General features: G+C 44.2%; 1 protein-coding gene across 1 annotated transcript in view; it reads right to left on the bottom strand.

Annotated features, from left to right (window-relative positions):
• The window catches only part of PLPPR4 (phospholipid phosphatase related 4), a 248,522-nt gene extending 227,262 nt beyond the window's left edge, over positions 1-21,260 (bottom strand). Inside the window, exon 1 of the mRNA XM_085601861.1 lies at positions 20,924-21,260. Within this exon, the coding sequence (XP_085457987.1) occupies positions 20,924-21,001 (78 nt within the window). The 5' untranslated portion in view covers positions 21,002-21,260. The remainder of the gene's footprint in view (positions 1-20,923) is intronic.
• Between the last annotated feature and the right edge of the window lie 501 nt (positions 21,261-21,761).

The following is a 21,761-nucleotide window of genomic DNA, read 5'->3' as shown; positions in this document are numbered from 1 at the left end:
CTGACAGTCTGTTTTAGCCAGTGCATCTTTCAGAGGCTGAAGGTATATATAAAAAAGCAGAGGGGAAAGTGCAGAGCCCTGTGGGACCCCCCATTGTAGGTTGCCCTGTATAGATGTGCAATCTCCTAATTGGACTCTTTGAGACCGATCCTCCAGGAAGTACGTAATCCACTCGAGGACCTTCCCAGTGACTCCCAGCCGCTGGATATGTGCCAACAACTGTACGTGATTCACCGTGTCAAATGCGGCTGAGAGGTCCAATAGGATCAGGGCTGAGGGGGACTTCTTATCAGCTGCAAGCCGCCGGTCATCCGGCACTGAAAGCATCACCAATTCAGCGCTGTTATGCGCACTGAACCCGGCTTGCCGAGTGTGTAGCTGCTTATGATGTTCAATGAAAGAAGAAAGGACTCTGAGTACGTGTTGTTCAAGGACTTTAGCCAGGAAGGGGAGTCTGGAAATAGGTCTGACATTTTTGAGGATCTTGGTGTCCGCCCCTGCCTTTTTCAGCAACGGGATCACCAAGGCTTCCTTGAACTTCTGTGATACCCTTCCTGTCGCCAACGACAGATTTAGTAGGGATAACACCACAGCCATGATTGTTTTGAGCAATTTCGGCAGACAAGGGTCCTCAGATGACCCTGATTTTACTTTAGCCACAATTTGAGCTAAGTCATGTGGTTTGAGCATAGGGAACACCAAGAGAGCAGTACCCTGAAAGTCAGGTAGGTCCTCCACTGACAGGGGGCAGGGGGTAATACGCGCATTGCCTATATCTATAATAATGTCTTCAACCTTAGTTAAAAAGAAATCCTGTATCCTGTCACAGTCAGATTTGAAGATTTATAGAGGGCCAATTTTACTTTGTAGGCGTCCTTTGACTCAGGATTGAGAAATTTCTGCCATAGTCACTCACATTGACGGAGAGCTTGTTTTTACCCTCTCAGTTCTTGCGTGTACCATGGGGCCCCCTTCATGCTATTCGTCATTCTTTCCCTGCGGGCAGGGACTACCTCATCGATAGTTAGCCACAGCAGATGTAGAAGCTCTTCGTACTTCAAATCCGGATCCCCGGACTGAGATCCAGAAGTATAGTCTGGTTCAGTACTTCCCTCAACTTGGCGTCTTCAATCTTACGCCAATTCTGTACCATCCTCCACCCTGTGGATAGGTGTGTGGGGCAGCTGTCTACAGGGAGTGAGAGACTGACCAAGAAGTGGTCAGACCATCAACATGGTCTGCAGTCAGTATGTAATGTAGCTGATGACGTGGTCCAAATAAGGTCCAAAATGTGACCCTTCTCATGTGTGGGCAGCCCCACGATTTGGTGCAACCCCAGCATGGTCATGGCCTCATTGAACCTACTAGACGTGTAATCTCTTGGTAACCGATCCCAATGATAGTTAAAATCCCCGAGAACCAGGATCTGGTCATGTCATCATGGATGTTCGTTTTTTATCAAAGAAATCCTTCCTGGCAAAGTAAACTAGGACTACAACACCCAAAATGATGGTTCAAACTGGAAGCTGTATTGAGGGTGACATGGAGTGAGGTGGCCTCCCAATCTCCATCCATCATAATGGCCACATTATTGACTGCAGAGGGCCCAGAAAGGTGCAGCTTTCAGGGAAGCATTGCTCGCGGCTTAGCTCTTGTCATTCAACCAGAAAACCCTGGCACAAGACGTGCTGTTCTCAACTCCCTCCCAAACCTGAGGTGGTTCTAATGTTGCCTCAGGTCTTTGGTCCTAGCTTGTTTGACAGCCCTAACAACTGGTTTTGCCTTTTGCATTTTCTTTTTGAAACGTGCTGCTAGAGCAGCTGTTGGAGCTTGGCTGCATTTTCACTGAGTTATTTTCAAAGACCCACGCTAGGTACCACATGTTTATCTTTGTCTTGTATGAAATATACACTTGATGAGATAAAAAATGAGACTACAACACGTTGAGTCTCAAATCATAGCAAATTGTTTTTTTGGCATACATGAAGCACCCACCTGCTCCCATCCTATTACGAAAGACTGTTGCCAACTGATATTCTCAGTAATTTCTCTCAGTGTTGCTAGGAGAACGCACTTAATAATTAGGGCTGTATGTTTTTAACCGTTGCCATGGAAACTGCTTGACTGTGTCATTTTCTCTTTAACATTGCGACAAGTCAGTGCCTTAGTGCGATGCAAGTCCACTAGTTCCATTTTCTCTGAGACTTGTATACTTTCTGTTTTATTGCCACCATTGTTTTGGCTGCTGTAGACATTTCAAAACATTAATTTAGTCCAGTCCGTCGAAGGACAGCACAAGGACAGCACAAGAAGAACAACCTAAAAACCTAAAAGACTTTCTGAGAGAGAAATAGTTATCCCTGGAAGGGCAGAGCCTAATATTGAGTAAAATGGTAGTCTTTCTTCTAATTAGTTTTTAAATGTTTTTTTCTTATAATGCGCTCTAGCATTATATACATTTAAGACGGTTTGCCTTTTAGTTTCACATTTGACCACACTTGCCAATTCAGGTGAAAGGACCCCAATATATTAGGTACAGAAAATTGGGCACAAATTTCTAAGAGCTTTGTGTAGTGCCCATCCCTTTAATCATCAGCAGTGACCAGGCTGAAAACTCAATGATGCTGAGAGACTAAGACCCTAGACTTACCCAGCCAGATGCCATCAGAGAAGAGTGAAGGGAAATGTTTTTTTCCTTTGCTGTGCCAGAGAGTGGTAATGCCGAACTCAATGAAGGGGAGTCGAAAACTTCAGCTGCAGGCAGAATGTTTTCAATATTATTCTTTGATAGACCTGTTATGTTTAGGGTGGTCTTCACCTCAACGTTTTGCCTGTTTTGCCTCACTTTTAGCTAATCTATTTTTTCGGGCCTTAGGACTCTGGGCACTTTACCACTGCTAACCAATGCTAAAGTGCATGTGTTCACTCCCCTTAAACATTGTAACATTCATGTAGCCACAATTGGCATATTAAATGTACGTATAAGTCCTTAGTAAAGTGAACTATACGTGCCCAGGATATAGGTGAAGTAAATGCAACCAGTGGACCTGCAGCATTGTTTGTGCCACTCACTTAAGTAGCCTTTCAAACATGTCTCAGGCCTGCCACCGCAGTGCCTGATTATGCAGTTTGACTGCCATGGCGACTTGGCATTTTAAACCCCTTGCAAAGCTGGTAAACCCCCTTTTATTAGATACAGGTCACTCCTAAGAGGATAGGGTGCCTTGTAAGTAAAAGGCAGGACATATCCTTTTCAGTTTTACATGTCCTGGAAGTGAAGAACTACCTAATTTGTTTTTCACTACTGTGAGGCCTACCCTTCTTATAGGTTAACAAATGGGGATTACTTGATATATTTATTAAGTGTCATTTCTGATTGAGAAGGGTAAACTCTTCATGTTTGGTACCTATGGACTTGTAATAAATCCTCGTTAATGGTAAAGTTGGATTTATGAATACAACTTTAAAAATGCCACTTTTAGAAAGTTAACCATTTAGCAATTGCCAATGCTGACGGTCCCTTAACACATTCAATTATTTTAAATTTCGTAGACGTGCAAACTAATTAACGCAACCTCCGTTTATTTTCTATTATGTTAAAAAACCTTTGTAAGTCATTTATGCACATCAGAATCATAAACAGTTGACCAGCATACATGATAAATATTACAACAGTCTTTCATCCAAACTAGTGACCCACATAAGATTTAACAAAAATCATGACTTCAACATGTGAATAAACACCAACTCCCATTTTGACCTATGTGTCAACATGCCACGACACTTGCATCCTGGTTCTGAATTGAATTAACCCACTTGGAGCGAGACTGATTTTATCATTCACATAGCTCCTGCCTTTTGGGCTTATACCAGAGGCAGATTAACAATTTATAAGCTCTGGCTATTGACAGGGATCTATTCTTTAAACCATTTTAACCTAATCCTTATTCCTGTGCGCCAGTAATATCTTTACACCACGCTCTCTGGAATGTAACACTGTTTACATGTTTCGAATCCTATGTGGTTTGGGGGTTCTCCTCAGGTCTCTGAACAATTGGATACTAAAAAAGAAAAACAATGTGTTTTTTAGTGTTTTTTTTAAAAATATTTGTATATGTGGGATAGACATACAGTGACTTTAACCTTTACATTATTTTCAATTCTGGACCTGTATCTTGGTCCTCCAAATCATCTTTGTGTGCATATGTCTCAGACAATTCTTAAAAACAAATGCAGAGGGATTTTAGTTGATGATGAACCAAATTGTGAGACCAAGGTCAGTAGTGATTCATATACTTGAAATAAGCTTAAGTGCGCTCTCTTAAACTGAGCAATATCCTGCAGCCTCTTGTTGATGAACGACATCTTTCAATTACAATCGAGTCGGTGAAGATCTGCAAACGCGTAAACACAAAACTCAGCGTGCGAGTGGGAAGAGTTTCTGTACTGTTAAGCTTTCTGAGGGGCGCTTTGAATCTTCATTTGTATAAATACTGGCCCTTTCTGTTAAAAAAGATGTGTTAGCAGTGTTGTTCAACACTAATACCATGCTGGCGTCACAGCTTTAAAAGAGAGAGGAAGAAGCCTTGTTTTTGCAAACAAATAGGAGTATGGTTGAATTTATCAACCGCTCAGCAGAGTGTTCACTCACGGTACATAGTTCTGCTGAGAACGTCACTCAGCAGCATTGTTGCAACAAGCCAGAACACTGAGTTTTGTGTTTACACATTTGCAGATCTTCACTGACTCAAATGTAATTGAACGATGGAGTTCATCAACAAGAGTTTTACCTGGTGGTGACAGGCAGCAAAAAAAGTCACCTGGCCACCCATTTGACTGATGACTTACCTCTGATGACCTGTAATCCATTGTGACAGAGCCGCAGTAGGCTCTGTCATCAACATACTTATTGTCGGGTCAGCCATAAATTGGGTGGGCAGGACATGAGTTTGGTGGAAAGGGTACTCTGTTGCCATTGTGACTGATTACCTTCTCCGTCAAACTCTAAATAACCCCATTATTTGTGGGTTTCCATTAGAGTTATTTTTAAGGGTGCGAACATTGTGAACTCAACGTTTTTTCTGCATTATTTACCACACGAATACAGATGATCTCATAGCAGCAATGCCAAGGATTCCCCTATTGTCTGTGGTCTTCCCGATGATCCTGTTTGCTAGTCTAGAAGTTAAAAAGAATTCTTAGATTTTTATTGATATTAAAAAGTGCCTATTCCAGTAGGAGGCACATCCACCATGCTTTGAGTGATAAACCACCTGTGCAGATCAGAAAAGGTCTGTACTACTTTGTAGCAAGAAGAATGGCCTACGCCGTTGCTAATGAGGTACCTGGAGCTTCACAAGCTCACGGTGAGAAATAAAATGTTCACTGCCTTGAGAAGAGTGAATATCTCTTACTTCTGAGAGTCCTTTACATATCCACCTAGAGAGAAGAAAAGTAATAGTAACAGATCACATGCAGGTGTATGATCAAATACTTAGCAGGTGGATAAGAGGACAGAGTACAGGCTGCTCCTGTAGAATAGGAAGAAAGATGCATTTGCCAGGAATTGAAGAGATGCAAGACTTTTATGCAAGAGGTGCTACAGAAAGTGGAACAAAACAGTCTCACCCTGGGTATCTTTGCACTCATCTGTGCATATTACAAACCAACATCAGCTAATGTGAGAAAAATCTCAGGATTGTGAATGAGACGATGAAGGAACATTCTTGTAAATTTGTCAATGAAGATAAATTTAAAAAAAGATTAAGTGGCCATTTGCCCAAAGATGAGGAAGAGGAGAAAAAACGCAACCCCTCCTCAAAAATAGTTTTCTTAGAACCCAAAAAAGTAAAAAAAATAACCTCTCTATACATTGATAGGCCCAGCAAGTGTACCCACAATGGGATGTCTGCAATTGCTTGCCGTAGGCCAAACCCTGCAGTCAACCTCCACTCTTCATGGCAGAAGATGATATGCAGCAGGGATTGAACAACTGTGTGAGTTGGGCACAGCCACTGGACATGCCCAGCCACTAACTCTGCTATAGACCGCCAAAGGCTGTGCGCAGCACTAAATTGATATATGCCAGGTGAAAACAGTGCATCATAAAAAAATATGAGAAATGTACTGATCCGTGGTTAAAGTTTAGCTATTTATCAACAAAAAACAAGCCTAAAAAAGCCATCAAATTCACCAGTTAAGATATACATTGCAAAATGCACACCACAGCTCATGCGGCTTTCGGTAGTCAGTACACAATTTTGCATAGTCAGTACTTTTGCTTACAAAGAGCAAAACATGGCAGGTGATGTGACGGGGGAGCTCAAAAGAGAATTATTTTGCTATTAACTTTGGCAGAGTTTTACAGATCTACTCTACACCATGGTAGTCACTAGACATGTTTAGCTTCCTCTCTTTATTGTGATGTTCATACAAATCTGCCAGAAGACTGTTAACAGAGACTCTTCAAATACTAATAACTCTGATGGGGTTTAATTAATCACTATGAAATGTTGCATCATGTTAGCAAGTTAAGTTCAATGCAGGATTTCAGTGTTCAGTATGACCCTATAAAGGGGAGGGGCAAAATGAAAAGTAAAAGGACCAAAATCTTCAATTTTCTAATATCTTTGGTGCTATGTCATTGATCTGCAGCAACTGTACATGCTTTACTTATTTCCAAAATCTTGAGCTTCATACAGATCATTCAAGGGTGAAGTGAAAGTAAAAAGGGTGTATTTGCTTGTAACCTTGTGACTCTTGAACAAATCCGGACAAAATTTATCTGGAATTTACAGGTTTAGTTTTCTGTTGGTGTATTAAATTAAGCGTAGTGTGATAAGTTTCATGCAAATTAGACCGGAGAATAAAGTCAAAAAAGTGGGAGGGTGATCAAAAACCATTGGTTTGCTAAAATCATTTACAGTATTTGATGAATTTCAATGAAAGTTGAATTTCCTGAAATAGGTTTACATTCCAAATGTCATGCACCACTGGCAGTCGGCTATATGGAAGGTTGATTGCCTCCTGTAAACCACTGATGCACATGATTGAAGGCTCTGTGAAGCAATACATAGTTAGAAGGTGGGTTTGCACAGAGCCTGGCATGTGGCCAAGCCCACCAGTCAACTCCTTCAGGACATATCTGAAGGTATGCAGCAAGGGTAGACTGATACCATACCACACCTACAGCACACCTACCCCATATCCACACATTCAAGGGTAAATCATTTTAACTTTTCATCTAAAAGAGGACAGTTATTATGAAGTTATGGTTAGAGTTTGTCATAACATTCTAATATAAGCCTAAGAAACCTCTGAAATTCACTTAAAAAACACAGGTAAAGTGTGTTTATAGTTGGAAAATCCAACCAAAAAACCTGAAATCCCATACTTATGGTTAACCCCACAAACCATATTTCGCACCGCCCCAATGCAAATCATAATTCAAACACCTCACAATACTTATAACAATAAATAAGTGGACTTCACACAACAAACACAACATGGTCATAATTGTGTCTACTGTTTTGTCGGTCATAGTATTTATGGTAGGTAAATATGTTGTTACTAGAGAGATCCTTTATGCCATTTGCGAAGCCATCTGCTACATCACGGGTGATATCAGGAGCATTGCATGTGGTGTGGGAGTTATGGTTTGCATGGAAGGTGTGGGAGCTCTATTTGAGTAGAGAGTGTAGCCAAATGTTCTGCTTCCAATCCTTAATACATACAGTCAGAGACTCTGGTAATGTGATCTGTGGACGAAGGGACTGGGTAAGATGCATTGCCCATTACCAGGTAATGACAGCTGGGCATGTTGCACAAGGCTGGAGACCATGCGACATGGGATGTAGATTGTCTGTAGGTCATGGGCAAAAGTCATGCCCTATGCCATAAGAGCACTCTAATGCCTGAATGCCATGCATAATAGTTCTTTGCTTTGGCAAGAGGCTCAATGATATATTTTCAAAACCCGAATTAATCACTCAGAAACTTTTCAATAGAGAGTTGTGGTTAAGCACAGAGAAAACAAATAACATTTGTTTGTAAAATGTATAAATGCCTCAAAAAGCTTCAGTTGAAGGGACTTTATGTTTACAGCACAAAACATAAGGACCCAAATTCACCGGTGATTGTGAACAACACAACATTAACTCCCCCAATTTCACTGCTCTGACTTCATACATGATAAAGCACTAATGGCATGGGTGAAGACTATGCCAACTCACCAGTTGGGGTAGAGGTATTCAGTGAAAGGCCTGACTAAAAGTCAGGTCCTTCCCTGAATGGGCTGTGGCACTGAGGATTAAAGAGCTGAGTCCTGACCAAAACCCAGACCACATCTTTTACCGTTCTTTGCCACTGCCAAAAGCCATTCATAGTTTGGGTAGTCGCTCCAGGCACAAAGGCTGTCCAGCACAGCCCCATCGAAGTAGGCTTGAATATCAATACCCTTTCATTGTCAGGGGCCATTTGAAGAAGGATGGAAAGTGGAGAAAAACATAGTATATTTGCAAAGAGTAATTTTCTTGTTCATTTAACATGTTTTTATACCTAAAGGAAGTGATAATACTTTACTGAAATTGCTGCAACACCTCTTCTCTGCACAGGAAATAAGTGCAGATTATCACCATCAAAAACTGGTGTTAATCACACAGCAACACAGAAGCAGAAAACAGTGCAATGCCTATCTATCTCCACATTTGATGCAGGAACAACTATACTGAATCAAGGTCTTACCAGGGAAAACCCAGCATTCTACGTGTGCTGTTCTGAGCAATGCCTGAGGCGGGGGGCGGGTTTACTATGGTTGCACTGCTCACCACAACTGGTGACATTCAGCATATTTTTTGGGATTGATGTCTTTACAATAACATTTCTTCAAACTGACTCTTTTTGTTTATAGTACTTCACAGACTGAAAAAGTGATGCTTACTTGACTACCATGTGGAAGAAAATGGGATTTTAAGCGACTCGTCTGGATTTAAACCCCTTTGCAGCACAAACATAGACGCAAAATGTTTACCTCCACTAATTTGTCCTGTTGCAATGGATAGTAAATTATTCCACAACTTGAACGTCCAACATGATGTTTCTGAGTGCTGACACATTCTGGCAGCTAGAATGGCATTCCATTTTTATGATAAATCTGTGACATAGAGAGGGGCTCCTGAAATAAATTAGAATGAGAGATGAGTGGATCCTGGATAGTTAGTTTAATGAGAGGAGCCTCGGCTTCAGGCTATAACCCATAATGGTAGATACCGTTCAGCAGAGTTCTAACCATAATGCCACACTTTTGTACTGCACTTCTTCTCGGGAGGGCTCATTTTGCACTTGACATCTACTGTCATTTTGAATCTAGTCAAGGCCATCTCAGCAGGTAGGTCACTGCACAACGGCATGTAGAGTGGTGATCACCAGCAGAGAAGGGAGGGAGGGGGAACAAAATTAGCAGTCTCTTCTACTTCTCTCCTGCTGCCGAGTATGGCAGTCGGAGTGCAGCACAATTGTGTACACATGCTGCTCATACAAAAGTGGAGTGAATTTAGTATGGATCTAAATTTGAATGTGTCTTCTATGTGTAGGGCCGGAATAAAAGGAGCAGGCTGCCCTATTACATCTATCACTTTTGTCAGGGTTCCTGGTGAAACCAAAACTCAAGCTAAGCATTGGAATAGGCGTAGGTCTCCGGGTCCTTGCCTTTTCCCGGCATTGGCTAGGCCCAGAAGATCCAGCTGGTGAGAGCGGGAGGTGGAGACCTGGGTGGTCAGCATGCTGCAGCAATTGATTTCTGCATATTCCTACCTCTGGATCTGTCTCTGTCTATCTCTTCTCTCTCTCTTTCTCGCTCTCTCTTTCTCGTGTTCTCTTTCGATCACTTTTTCTCCATCTCTTCCACTCTCTCTGACTCGCTGTTTGACTCATCCCCTTTCTTGCACCTTGGGTCCTACATGCTTGCTTGTGTACTCACAATAAGGCCACACAAGACTCTAAGAAGATGGGCATAGTCCAATCTCTGGGCCAGGCCCCTTGTCTCTGGCAGACATGTCTCACAAACTGCACGCACATTGGCAGTACTTCAGTGCCAAGAGGAAACATAATCTTAAAATATTTAGTAAATATCAGTCACATGTTTTAGAGTCGGGTAATACATTTAGTGCCACTGTGTGCATACGCATGCTTTGTACATATATGAATGAGTCTATCTACCTGTATGTGTGTGTGTCTGTGGGAATGTGTGCATGGACATAAGTGTTTGCATGTGGGAGAAAGCATTTCTATGCGAATTAATGCATGCCTGTGTACATATGAGCCGATGTTTTTTGGGGGTGTGGGCAGCATATCTGCCATTATGGTGGTCTCCGCTAGAAATATGGTGGCCCTATCCACAATAATTTAGTACCTGGTATATGTTTGCTGCTCTTGACATAGTTATCTGTGCCAGATTGCCCCTCCAACCCCCTTGACATACTAGCAGCCACCACTTGGAATAAATGTGGCCATTGCAGGCTTATTGTGGACACATCTAGTATAATGGTAGCCTTAACATTTTGTTGCCACACTTGACACTATGGTAGCACTTGTGTAATATGTAACCCTGGAGTGCAGTGTTGGTCATCCTTGGGTAACTGAGGCCCACCTAGTATAATAGTGGCCCTGACATATAGTTGCCACATTTAACATTATGGTAGCCCTTGCATAATATGTAACGTGGGGTACAGTGAACGTCACCCTGAAGTCATTGAGCCCCAAGTATATTGTGGCTAACCTCAACATAATAGTGGCCCTGCAATATGTTGTCCCCCATGATAATATGATGCTGGGAATACTGTGGCCCCTTGATTTATTGAAGGAACCTTGTTGAGATACTTAATAGATAATAGTGCCCCTTGTATATTGTGCCCACCCTTGACATTATAGTGGCCGCTGTATTGTGCTAACCTGTGGCACAACGATGGTCATCGCTAGAGACCCTGGCACAAGCACACGGGCACACAAACACACATACGCACCTACCCTGACAAGTACATTTCTCTTTGCTGACGGTTTGGATGCATTTGCAGCTTTCTGAGGTAGAAAGCAAGGCGTCAGAATTCTTTGAATGAACACATTGGTCCTAAGCTTAACTGGTGTAAAGCAGGTATGGCAGAAAAATAGATGAGTAAAGAAAATGAGGCATAACCACCTCCTATACCTCATCTAGGTTCGTGGTAATGCAGAGCACCCATAATTCTGGTATAATACCCTTTCAAGCCCATCCCATAAATAAAACACTTATGTGTGAAGTACACTATTTTTGCACATGTCAATGTTTGCACAAATGTTGAGGTTACTGATCAAACCCTGATGCAGTAAAACAATAGCAGATCATGGAATAGTCAAGTGCTAGTAACATCATTCAAATGCTAGTGGCAAATACACGGGCAACAGGCATTGGCAAAGCCAACAGTTTTGACTTTTTTAAGGGAAGTGGTTGGTGATTTTTAGGAAACTTTCTGGGCGTTTCCCCAAGCTGCACATCATAATGAAACAACACCCTGGGCTTCACAAATATGGAAGATGGGAGTAGGGCCCTTTTATGAACAGACTGCACTAAGAGAGTTAATCTGTAACCTCAAACAATCCCATAATAAAAAGGAGTTAGAAAATAAGATTTTGATAGTAAGGGCCACATTACGAGTTGCCCAAGAGACATCCCAGTGGGGATACTGCTCTAGGCAACTACGTCTTTCTTGGAGTGTCCGGGCCTGGAATTATCAGGTCTGCAAGCCAGGCAGCTGTTTTACACTGATCCTGCCCTCCTGCCTCATTCAGCTGGGGGAGCAAAAGATAACCCCCCCAGCTGAAGTAAAAAAAAAAGGAACTTGTCCAGCTTCAGCCCCCTGTCATGCTTCTACCCAGCCCCACAGGTGAAAGAAAAGGCCCCTGTAACATATACCACCTATTCCAAGCAGGTAGAAAATGTTTGTGGATTCGGGTAAATAATTTCTCCTTGAAGGGGAAAAAACATGTTAAATTGGACCTGGTCTTTCTGGGCCTGCACGTTATTCCCCATTCTTTGGGAAATAACTTCTAGTCAGCATGATTATATCCTGGGGAGATATAGCCCAGTATGCTTAATTTCGGCCCTGTAGATCATCTTGAAGATAACTGGGAACTCATAAATCGGTACCAAGTGAAAGACATAAAAGGCATACACAGCAGCATTTTGCATAGTAGAACTTTAAGAAATTGTATCTGTGTGGACGTCTTTACTTTGTAAATTAAAACAGTTGCAATCCCCAAAAAATATTAGCATGACAGTAATAGCACTACATCTGAGGCTAAGGCATCCAAAAAAACACCCTTCTTCAACAACAAAGTAATAAACCTGCAATGAAAGTGTTGTGTCTTCAACGTAAAGATGCCAGAGTGCACACACTTACTCTAGCCGAAAAAAAGATTTGCTTGAACCCCATCATCAAAACCCTATGTTAAGACAAATGGAAAAATGGAACAATTCACAAAAGCCATGGCCTTGATGAACTGCTCAACCAAGCTTAGGCAAACTACACAAATATGTGACAATCAATGTGTGAAGAGGGCTGACGCATATCTGGTCCCTTCCTGATCTTTTTGAAGAGCTGATTAAATGCGGTCTTCCAGTCAGCTGAAGCTACATGTAGCCAGACTTAAAAAGTTCGGACACATGTAGCAATATTTTGTAGCGTGCGTTATGCCTCTTTTTTTCCATTCACACAAATCAAATCTGGGAGGTGAGGCCCATCAGTGGTTGACTCGCATACTGAGCCTATCGTTTGTGGGCTGTGCTGTGTGCTCCAATGAGCTCCGTAGCTGTGTGCTCAAGTAGCAGAAATGCGATCTGTCGCTGCACTCCCTTCCTTTTAGAGCACATCCCCAGTGGAAAGTATCTCTTCTCTAGACGGATTAACTGTCAGGCTAAATATCCCTCTAACCTTGACTCTGAGGAGCTACAAATGACACTTGTCACCCACTGGGCCATAAAGATGAAACATGCTTGAGGTTAGGATTCACGTGCATTTCCTGAAAAAGCAATAAAAGATGGCCTGTGTGTTTTATTGCACGTATGGGCCACACTGCCAGCAGCCAATGCTTCTCATGCAGCCACTGTGGTTCCCATCTTCAAAATGTCAGCTTCACTTTTCGGAGAAAGGGTCAGCATTTCCCTTAACACCAGGGCCGGAGTGGCCGTTGAGGGCTTCGGGCGTTTCCCGGGAGGCTGGAAGAGTGGGGCCGATTTTGCCGTGGTGGGGGGCGCTTTTGCTACTGGGGGCCAGTTTTGCAGCGGCGCTGCTATGTCGGCCCCCAGTAACAAAAGCACCAGGGGGACTGGTGCCTCAAAATTGTCAGAGTTGCTTTGAGTTCTCAGTCCGGCCCTGCTTAACACTGAGCCTCAGCGTGAGAAATGTCTGATCCTGGTCTAAATCCACCGGGCGAAATGCCTGACACTGGTTTAAATCCACGCGTGTGCTCTGCGGCTAGGGCTGTAAATTACATTGTAAAGAGTAATACTCTCTGCGACTCAACTTCGGCTGTGGCGCTGTACTAAACATAATTAGGAGTGGGTGAAGCACACAATGCTTACAGTGCTATGTATGTAGGTATCTATATGGTATTTCTAGAGCCCGAAGCTAGCCAAACGGCCGGGGAGTTGTGTGCATGGCCATAGACAGGCATTAAGGCATCCTGTAATGGGGGAGGCAGCTGGGCTGCGGATGTTTAATGCATTGTGATGGAGTGCTCTCTAAAGAGTGCTAAAACTGTCTTGCCATGTGAAAGGATGATTTGCAAAGATTTTCAGGTCTTTGAGTGACAGCTGATGTGAGATTTGAAGTGCTCGTTATATAAATGGCTTCACATTAGGGGCGACGGGCTTAAATGTTCTCCTGAGGAGTTGTGGGGTGCGGCATGCACATTCGAGCGGGGAGGTATGTGTCACACATGGTATACCTGGAGGCACTACATACAATGACGCCAGCTGCATCAGTATATTACTTACTGCAGCACAGCTGGAATAACTCAGCTGTTAGTATGGTTAGTCTGTGATGACTGTAATAGGATAACTGATTCCATGAGTACATGGAAGAACATGAGACAGAACATCTCTAAGGCGTGTTGTAGGTATTTTAAAACACACATGAATCAATATCTGCCTTTCTCAAGCAGGAGCTGAATTATTAATCGCTGAACGTTGAAGTGTTTTTCCCAACAGGCCGTATGAAAGCGTGCCCCTAGGGTTAAAGAGCAGAGCCAGCGTGCTTTGAGTCTGAGCAGACACCCAGACAACTAATTGTATTTGCAGCTCTGCGCAGGCCCACAGCCACAGTTTCAGCAGTGCAGTGAGAACCCAGCATTCTAGACCAGGAGCGTCTCAGTGCAAGGGCTGACAACACTCAGGTACCTGTTACTGCAGATCGTTTTCAGGAAAACTAAAAAAGGAGGTTGTAAAAAGTATGAATTTAGATAAGCCGAACAGTGTCATGCAGCATTAAACAATAAACCATATCCAGACTATATATAGGGTTACTGTACCATAAAACAGCTACACAGAGCATAAGCAAATGTTTTCACTTAATAGTTCATTTCTTTTAAAGAAAACCAGCTGTTGTGAACTTTTAAGTTGTTTATGTCTCAGCTACATCAGCAATGGTCATGACAGTGCCCCACTCCTGAAATGAAGTTCCAGCTAGGACTTACTATTGCCCCAAACCTGCATGTGCAGTATGTGTGTGAGTATGAGGGGAGCAGAGGTAAGAACAGGGACGCCGTCTCAACCCCTTCCAAAGGGCCACGGGGCATACAGGGGCTACAAAGCCCAACCGTGGTGGTAGAGGCCTGTTACTACTAATGTCCCGGGGCCCCACCTATTATGGATCCTGAGCAACTGGGCCAAGCACCCCTTCTGCTCTCGACTCTCAGTGGAAGCTGAAGTCGAGCAGTCAAGGATCCCTCTGGGGTGGGGTGGATGCAGGTCAGTGAACATGACTCATAACTCAATATGCAAACAGTGCACACAATAAATCAATGCTCAGAGCAATACTCGCTTTACTGAAAATAGTAGTATTTTATTTATAGCTTTACACATGCAAATGTATTTGACATTCAGAAGCAGTAACACAATCCCCCCTTGAGGTTGGGGCACTTGAAGTTGTCAGGCAAATCCCTGTCACATCCTCCTTCGTGTAACATGTTTGCAGTTACTCCCCATTCATTGGCGGTCGCATCCAGGGAATGTAAACTTTTATGCCGTACTCAAGAGTTCTCCCTTTGACTAGGAATTAGTCAAAAGTGTCTATGGTGCCTCAGCACCTTTAGCAGCAATTTCCCTGGGGCACCAAAGGCCCAGTTTCACTCTTACCCGCTCTGGTGGTATGGCAGTGTTAATCTGTGTAGCGAGTACCCGGGGCACTTCCAAATCCAGATTCTTTATGGCAAAGTTGGGCCACTCGCGATGGACACGGCATGCACCTGGCAGCGTAGGCTGTTGCTTTCGAGAACCGCTGCTGGCTGCTTTCTAGTGAGCGGAGCTGCTCCCACTCTGGGGACACAAAGGGTAAGTTGTGCTTACCCATAGCAGAGCGGGGGGGTGCTGGTGTGACCCTTCAGCTCCTTACCAGCGCTCCAACAAGAGGGCAACATCCTCTGCAGTGTATTGGTGAACCTCAGGTGCAGATTGCAGTGTGGCGACTCGATCCGCTGGTCACAACAGTTCTCCTTAGGTCCAAGTGACGCTCCATACCTAGGCTAAAGTGGCACCAGGGGACCCTCCTGGCATATGGAGTCGCCAATTCCAGCAGTCACAAGCCCTCAGCACTTGGCACAAACTCCGTTCACTGGTGATCCCCTCTGGCATACTGTGCCACTGTGGCATGATGGTGAAGCTTGGTGCTTACTGCCTAGTGCTACCGATTCGGCTCAGACCTTGAAGCCCTCCCCTGGTTTATGAGGGTTGTAGAGCCGATCCTACACATGGTCAATGGCGTGAACGGTGTGTAGCCTCACACCTCACTCAGGTAATCCTTATGCAGGGCTCTTCACTGAACCTCACTCCCTCCAACACTCTTCTCTCCCTCACAGGGAATAATGGTATTGGCAAGCAGGGAACGATGATGTTCCAGGCGCCTGGACAGATGATGTCAGTGTCCTAGGTGATGCCCCCCCCCAGCAGGGAGACTATCAGAAGCCTTTGTCACAGGCAGAAGTCTTGCAGAGCTTCTCTTTCTCTCACAGTCCATCTGACTGCTTAACAGATGACAAATATTTGGAACTCAACCTCCCCTACTTTGAGTCCTTTTTCAGACACCAAATGTGATTTAGGGTCTGAGTCACTGAAGTTTTATGTTGGTGTTCTGCTTTTGCTTCTTTTGAAGTGGACACTTCTTTCTTTATTTCTTCTTTCCTCATGAAAGTTGTCTGTTACAGCATCATGACTCCAAACCTTATTGACTCACAACACAGTCCATGGATCGTGACCAGAGTTCACACCAGAATGTCAGCAGGGTTGGACTGGGAACCAAAACTGGCCCTGGCAAAGTGCTCGGCAGCCCCTCTCCCCCTACCCGGGGGGGGGGGGGGTTGGGGGTGCCGCCGAGCTCTTTGCCAGGGCCGTTTTTCGTCCGATTTTGTTACAGGGACGATTTTGCAGCTATGCTGCAAAAACGGCCCTGTAACAAAAACGGCCCCCAGGGGCCCAAAACCAGCCCCCACTAGTGCGGCGCACCGGTGGATTTCCCAGTGCCCAATATGGCCAGTCTGGCCATGAATGTCAGCCATAGTGCATAAAAAGCTTAATCAAAAACTCCCCGCCTTACTCTTTCTGATTCCCTGATCAGCCCATCTCCCTTCTTGAAAAGTTCCCAGGCCCCTACCTTGTTATCTATTACTGTATCAAAGAGTAACCTCTTGAAGTGCAAAAGAAGTCTCTCCCTTCCCTCCAGTGCTTGTCTCTCCCAGCTCACAGGAATGCAGCAATCCATAATCTGTCTGGAGGGATTCCTCTCCCACTCATGTCCTCACCGGGCAGGTTTGGGACTCCCAAAATGGAGTCCAGCTTCCTCCATATCGTTCACAATTGCAGGCGCGTTTACTCTTCATGCACACTTACTGTCCAGCACTAATATTCGCATGTATTGTACCCTTGCATGTACCCAAGCATTCAGCACACACACTCTGCGTGCATGCTGCACCATTCATGTATTGTAATTAATTTTACCAGCAGGGAAATTCCAGTGGTAAAAGCACGGAACAAAGATTTAAGCACATGCGGAAAAAGCACAACCATAACCATCCGTTAGGGCTCATATTCCTGCAATGAACTTTGGGAAGTAACACCCAGCAGTAAATGGTAAACATTGTACTAGGATGGAACTTTCCATTTTGTGCTGAGCTTCAATTGGGCACTGTAGTGGCCAGTCCAAGGAACAGAAATATGAGAGAGGGGTCACCCTACACTCCTTTCGATTGGAGTACACCCACAGCGCATTGTGCATGATATTAGACATATTAATTGACAGGCTAAATACCCTTCTAATCTTGTCTGTGTAAGTCCTCCAAATGACACATATAATACATAATGTCAACCAATGAGCAATAAGAACTTAACATGCCTGTGCTTAGTGGTTTCAGCATTGTTGTCACAAAGAAAGAGTGGAAACTAAAGATGGTCCGTGTTTCTGGTGTGCTTATTGGCTACCCTGTAAATCAGCAGTACTTATGTTGACAGTGTTGGTGCCTTTTTTGAATCTGACGTATGTCAGCGTTAATTTTCCGGAGAAAGGGCCACGACCCCTGACAATGAGAGCCACCATGTGAAAATATGTGCCGCTGTCCTAAATCCATGTCTGTGCTGTTGTGTCTATGGATGCAAATGGGCCTAATTTGGGTCTTGGTACTAGAAGTAAATTAATAGCGAATTACATTAGAAAATATCTTAAAATGCTATAATGTCCTTCTGCTGTTTGACGCGAGGATTAACTGTGATTTTAAGATTTCAGGGTGACAGCTGAGATGATATTTCAAGAGCAGCTCATTAAGTAATACAGGTGTGCAAAAGGGGGAGGAGCTCCATTTTAAATAGACTTCTCCTGCAGATAGACGTCATTAGTGATTTGTGTCAAGCCAATTAGAGAGAAGAACCACATATCTTAAGTGCCATAATGAGGATAATGAAGGAACATTGGCACCCCCTTTACCAGTGAATAACCCAAAGGGGCGCAGCGCCAATGGCATCGATTAGAAGATCCCACTGTGGTCAGTGTTTCATGGTTATAAACCCACGATGATTTCACAAGGTAAAGAGTGCCTACGTGGGCAAGTACAGTTTTAATATATACTATAGGCATTTTTAGACAGAAATGAACGAATATCAACCTTTCTCCACTAGGAACTGAATTTTATATTGATGAAAGTGGGAGTGTTTCCACAACAGACAATTTCCAAGTGTGCCTCTAGGGTTATAGAACCGCGCCAGCTGAAGGTGATGTGCTCTGAGTTCAAGAAGACACCCAAACAACTTATTTACTGTCTATCTAGCTGAACCGCTAGAAGAGCTCTAGAGACTCACGGCTGTGGTGACGGCCTGGGGTGTGAGGCATTCTGACTAAATAATAATTCATTCTACACCGGCATAGAGGACAGGGATCTCTACTTGTAGCTCCTTTTATCAGAAGACTCTGAAAACAAGGCTGTGAAAAAGCATGACCTCAGATACACTCGATATTGATATGTCTACTCATGACATATCACACACCCACACTTGAACCAGAGACTCTGGGCCATACAATAGGGTGCAGCAAAAGCCGGTAATTCCACTTCTTCACAGGGTTGAGTTCATTAAGATAAAATCACAGTTTCTGTGACACCTTATTTTGTCCCTCAGCTGCAAGCTTCACACCCTTCACTGTTGTAGTGTCGAGCCTCAGGCCCGCGTGGTGGGAATTACGGACACAGCCACCAGGTGGTATAGTATAGTAACTGGCCACGAGCATGTGCACCCAGGCCCTTTTATTGTCGGGGCCACGTCACGCGTGACACCCGTGATGGATGGGTGGAACTGCCAGTGTGCCCAGCCCTCGAGGGAGTAGCTGGAAAACCTCATTTCCTGCCAAACACTAGAACGTGTCCTGCAGGACACTACAACTGGCTCACATATTTATTTGAAGAGCCCTTGCACCACAGTGTATGTGATAACCAACCAGGTTCGACTTCCCAGGGGTGGCCAGGGTATGTGGCCACTCAGTGCCAATCCCAGGGCTATGATGCCATGTACCTTCCTGATAAAGTTTTGTTTCTGAGCACAGCCGTCTCAGGCAGTATTTAAAACCAATGAGTAATAATTAACGCCACGTGCCCTCCCCTTCCATGCAGTGTGAGCTGGGACTCATCATTACTGTCCTGCTGGAAGTATGAGGCACACGTGGTGTGCCCCCATCCCAGCCCTGCTGTCTTTCCAAGCAATTGAATGTTGTGTGTGATCTATTGTGTACACAAAAGAGTCAGAATGTAGAATCCTGAAAATACTGAATCGTAAATGAGGAATACTTAATATACGCTTTATGAAAACACGAATACTATGTTAGAATGGAATTACTGCACAAATAAGGCTGTAATATAGTCTAAAACGGATTACAAAATAACAAAATAAAATAAGACACATTCATCTTGAGAGTTAAGCCTTCTTTATGTTGATTAAATATATTGAGTTCCGCTATAAAGAAAAGGTACCATGAAATTGATATTTTTCCTTCTATGTTTTAAGGATTTTTTATTAGTATTCTACATTTCATTTCTATATTTCAAAATGGAGCTATGTGCAGACTATTGCTTGAATGTAACCTAGAACTGATTATTTTTAATTCCTCAACTAGAATTCCAAACCCATGTCCTGCACAGTACAAAGCATGGGCAAAATTAGCAAAGCTCAACAGTTTGTCCTCCAACCGGTAGAAATTAGATCCATTTCAAAGGGCCACAGATTGTGTTAGCGGTTCAAATATAGCATCAATTCATCCTTTTAAAAATCAACATATATGATGCACCTTGCTTCCTTACATACGTCTGTGTGCAGCATGGAACCTGAGTCCATTTGGTACCACTGCCTTATAGGGCCTGCTTCCAATGTTTTCAGTATAATGAAAACGGAGGCAGTTTTAACCATGTGGCTACTAGTCCAAGAGGAGCGGCATGCACACTTAAAGAGATATAGCATGAAAACACGACTTTAGTCTCCAGAGAAGATTGTGTCTCCCATGAAATTCAGTCACAGGATAAGGTTCACATATGAAGTGAACGGAAGGATGAAAGCCATTTTTCTTCAATCCATGCATTTTGCAAAAAGACATATGGTTTGGAAGCAACTCGGAAATATGTAATGTTAACAAAAGTTCTTCTCTATTAGGGTCACATCTCCGTTTTATCGGCCCAGAGAAGCGCACACCATGCACCATGCCCAACCTCTCATGTCAAATACAAAAATACGTCTGTATGCAACAGCACCGTTTGTGCAATGCAATACAACTGAGTAAATCACGACTGTCTACATGCAGGGCATATTCTCATTTTGCCTGAATTGCTGCCTAGCTGCGGCATATCCGTTTTTCACAGATTACGCGTGTGTGCCTCGTAAAGCGTAGCCCAGCTGATGCCGACTCTCCGCTGAAACACAGACATCGCTGCAGACACTCACGTACGCGTGTGCAAATGCAAAGGCGCCTGCCGTGTGTGGGGATGCTTTGCACCACGAAGGTATCACACGCTGTACAGTTCGTGAATTTTCTGTCAGCCTCGCGTTTGCCTCGCGCGCGGCGCTCTCAGCAGATATTGCAGCCATTTGCTTATTTCCAGACCGTCTATATTTATTTGCCTATAGTTGCATCTTCAGACCCGTCTCCCCACTTACCTCCACAAAATAAAAGCATGGCAGCAGCGTGACACTGTCCTTGGTTACCCTTGCTTTCTGCCTCTCCTTCGCAGACATGGCTCCCGCGTCTCGCGACTGGCCTTTCCGTCCGCTGTGGCCGGCGCTTCAGACGGGCTGATTCCGAGAGATCCTCTGGCGAGCTGTGCTCTGTGTGCGGATGTATCTATCATTCCCGAGAGCCACCTACGGCGTGTGCTGCATCCAGCTTTTTTCCTCCCCTCGCAGCAAATGAAGACCCCGCGCTGTCAGAGGAGGAAATGCAAAAATGGCAATGGATTACACGCGAAACACACGTCCTCTCTCCTCTCTGCTGCTAAATGACTATTCATGTGTGCAGCGCGGGGCCGGAGCTACCACGTTATACCTTGACTTGAGGCGTACTGTTGTCCGTGTGACGTCAGGAGACAGAGCTACAGTGCATGGGGGCGAGCCCGCTTCCCACACAGGGGAACGAGCCTTCTATTGCCTGATGCGCTTTAGTCAGAAATCTCTAACTAGACAAGAGCCCCTCCTCGTCCCCCCAAATCCCCCCTCGGGGTATTGGCGTTCAGAACCGTGACAGAACAGCTGAGCTGCTGTGACTTTAAAAATGGCTGTGTGGCGAGGGCAGAATCAGAGCTGCTTAGGGTGCATGGGACGGGGGTAGGGGGAAATGGGGTAGGTAGCTGGCGATCCACCTTGAAGTCCACTCCTTCCAAATGACAGAGGGGGTGAGTAAACTGATGATGGGAGCGAAAGGTGAGTGTAAGGAAGGAGCCATAGGGACACGCTCTCCAAAGGTATGGGATGACAATGAGTGCCCAAGAGTTATTTACGT

Source organism: Triturus cristatus, chromosome 4_2 (assembly GCF_964204655.1).
Source record: "Triturus cristatus chromosome 4_2, aTriCri1.1, whole genome shotgun sequence".
NCBI lineage: Eukaryota > Metazoa > Chordata > Amphibia > Caudata > Salamandridae > Triturus > Triturus cristatus.
This window is presented reverse-complemented; position numbering and strand designations above follow the sequence as displayed.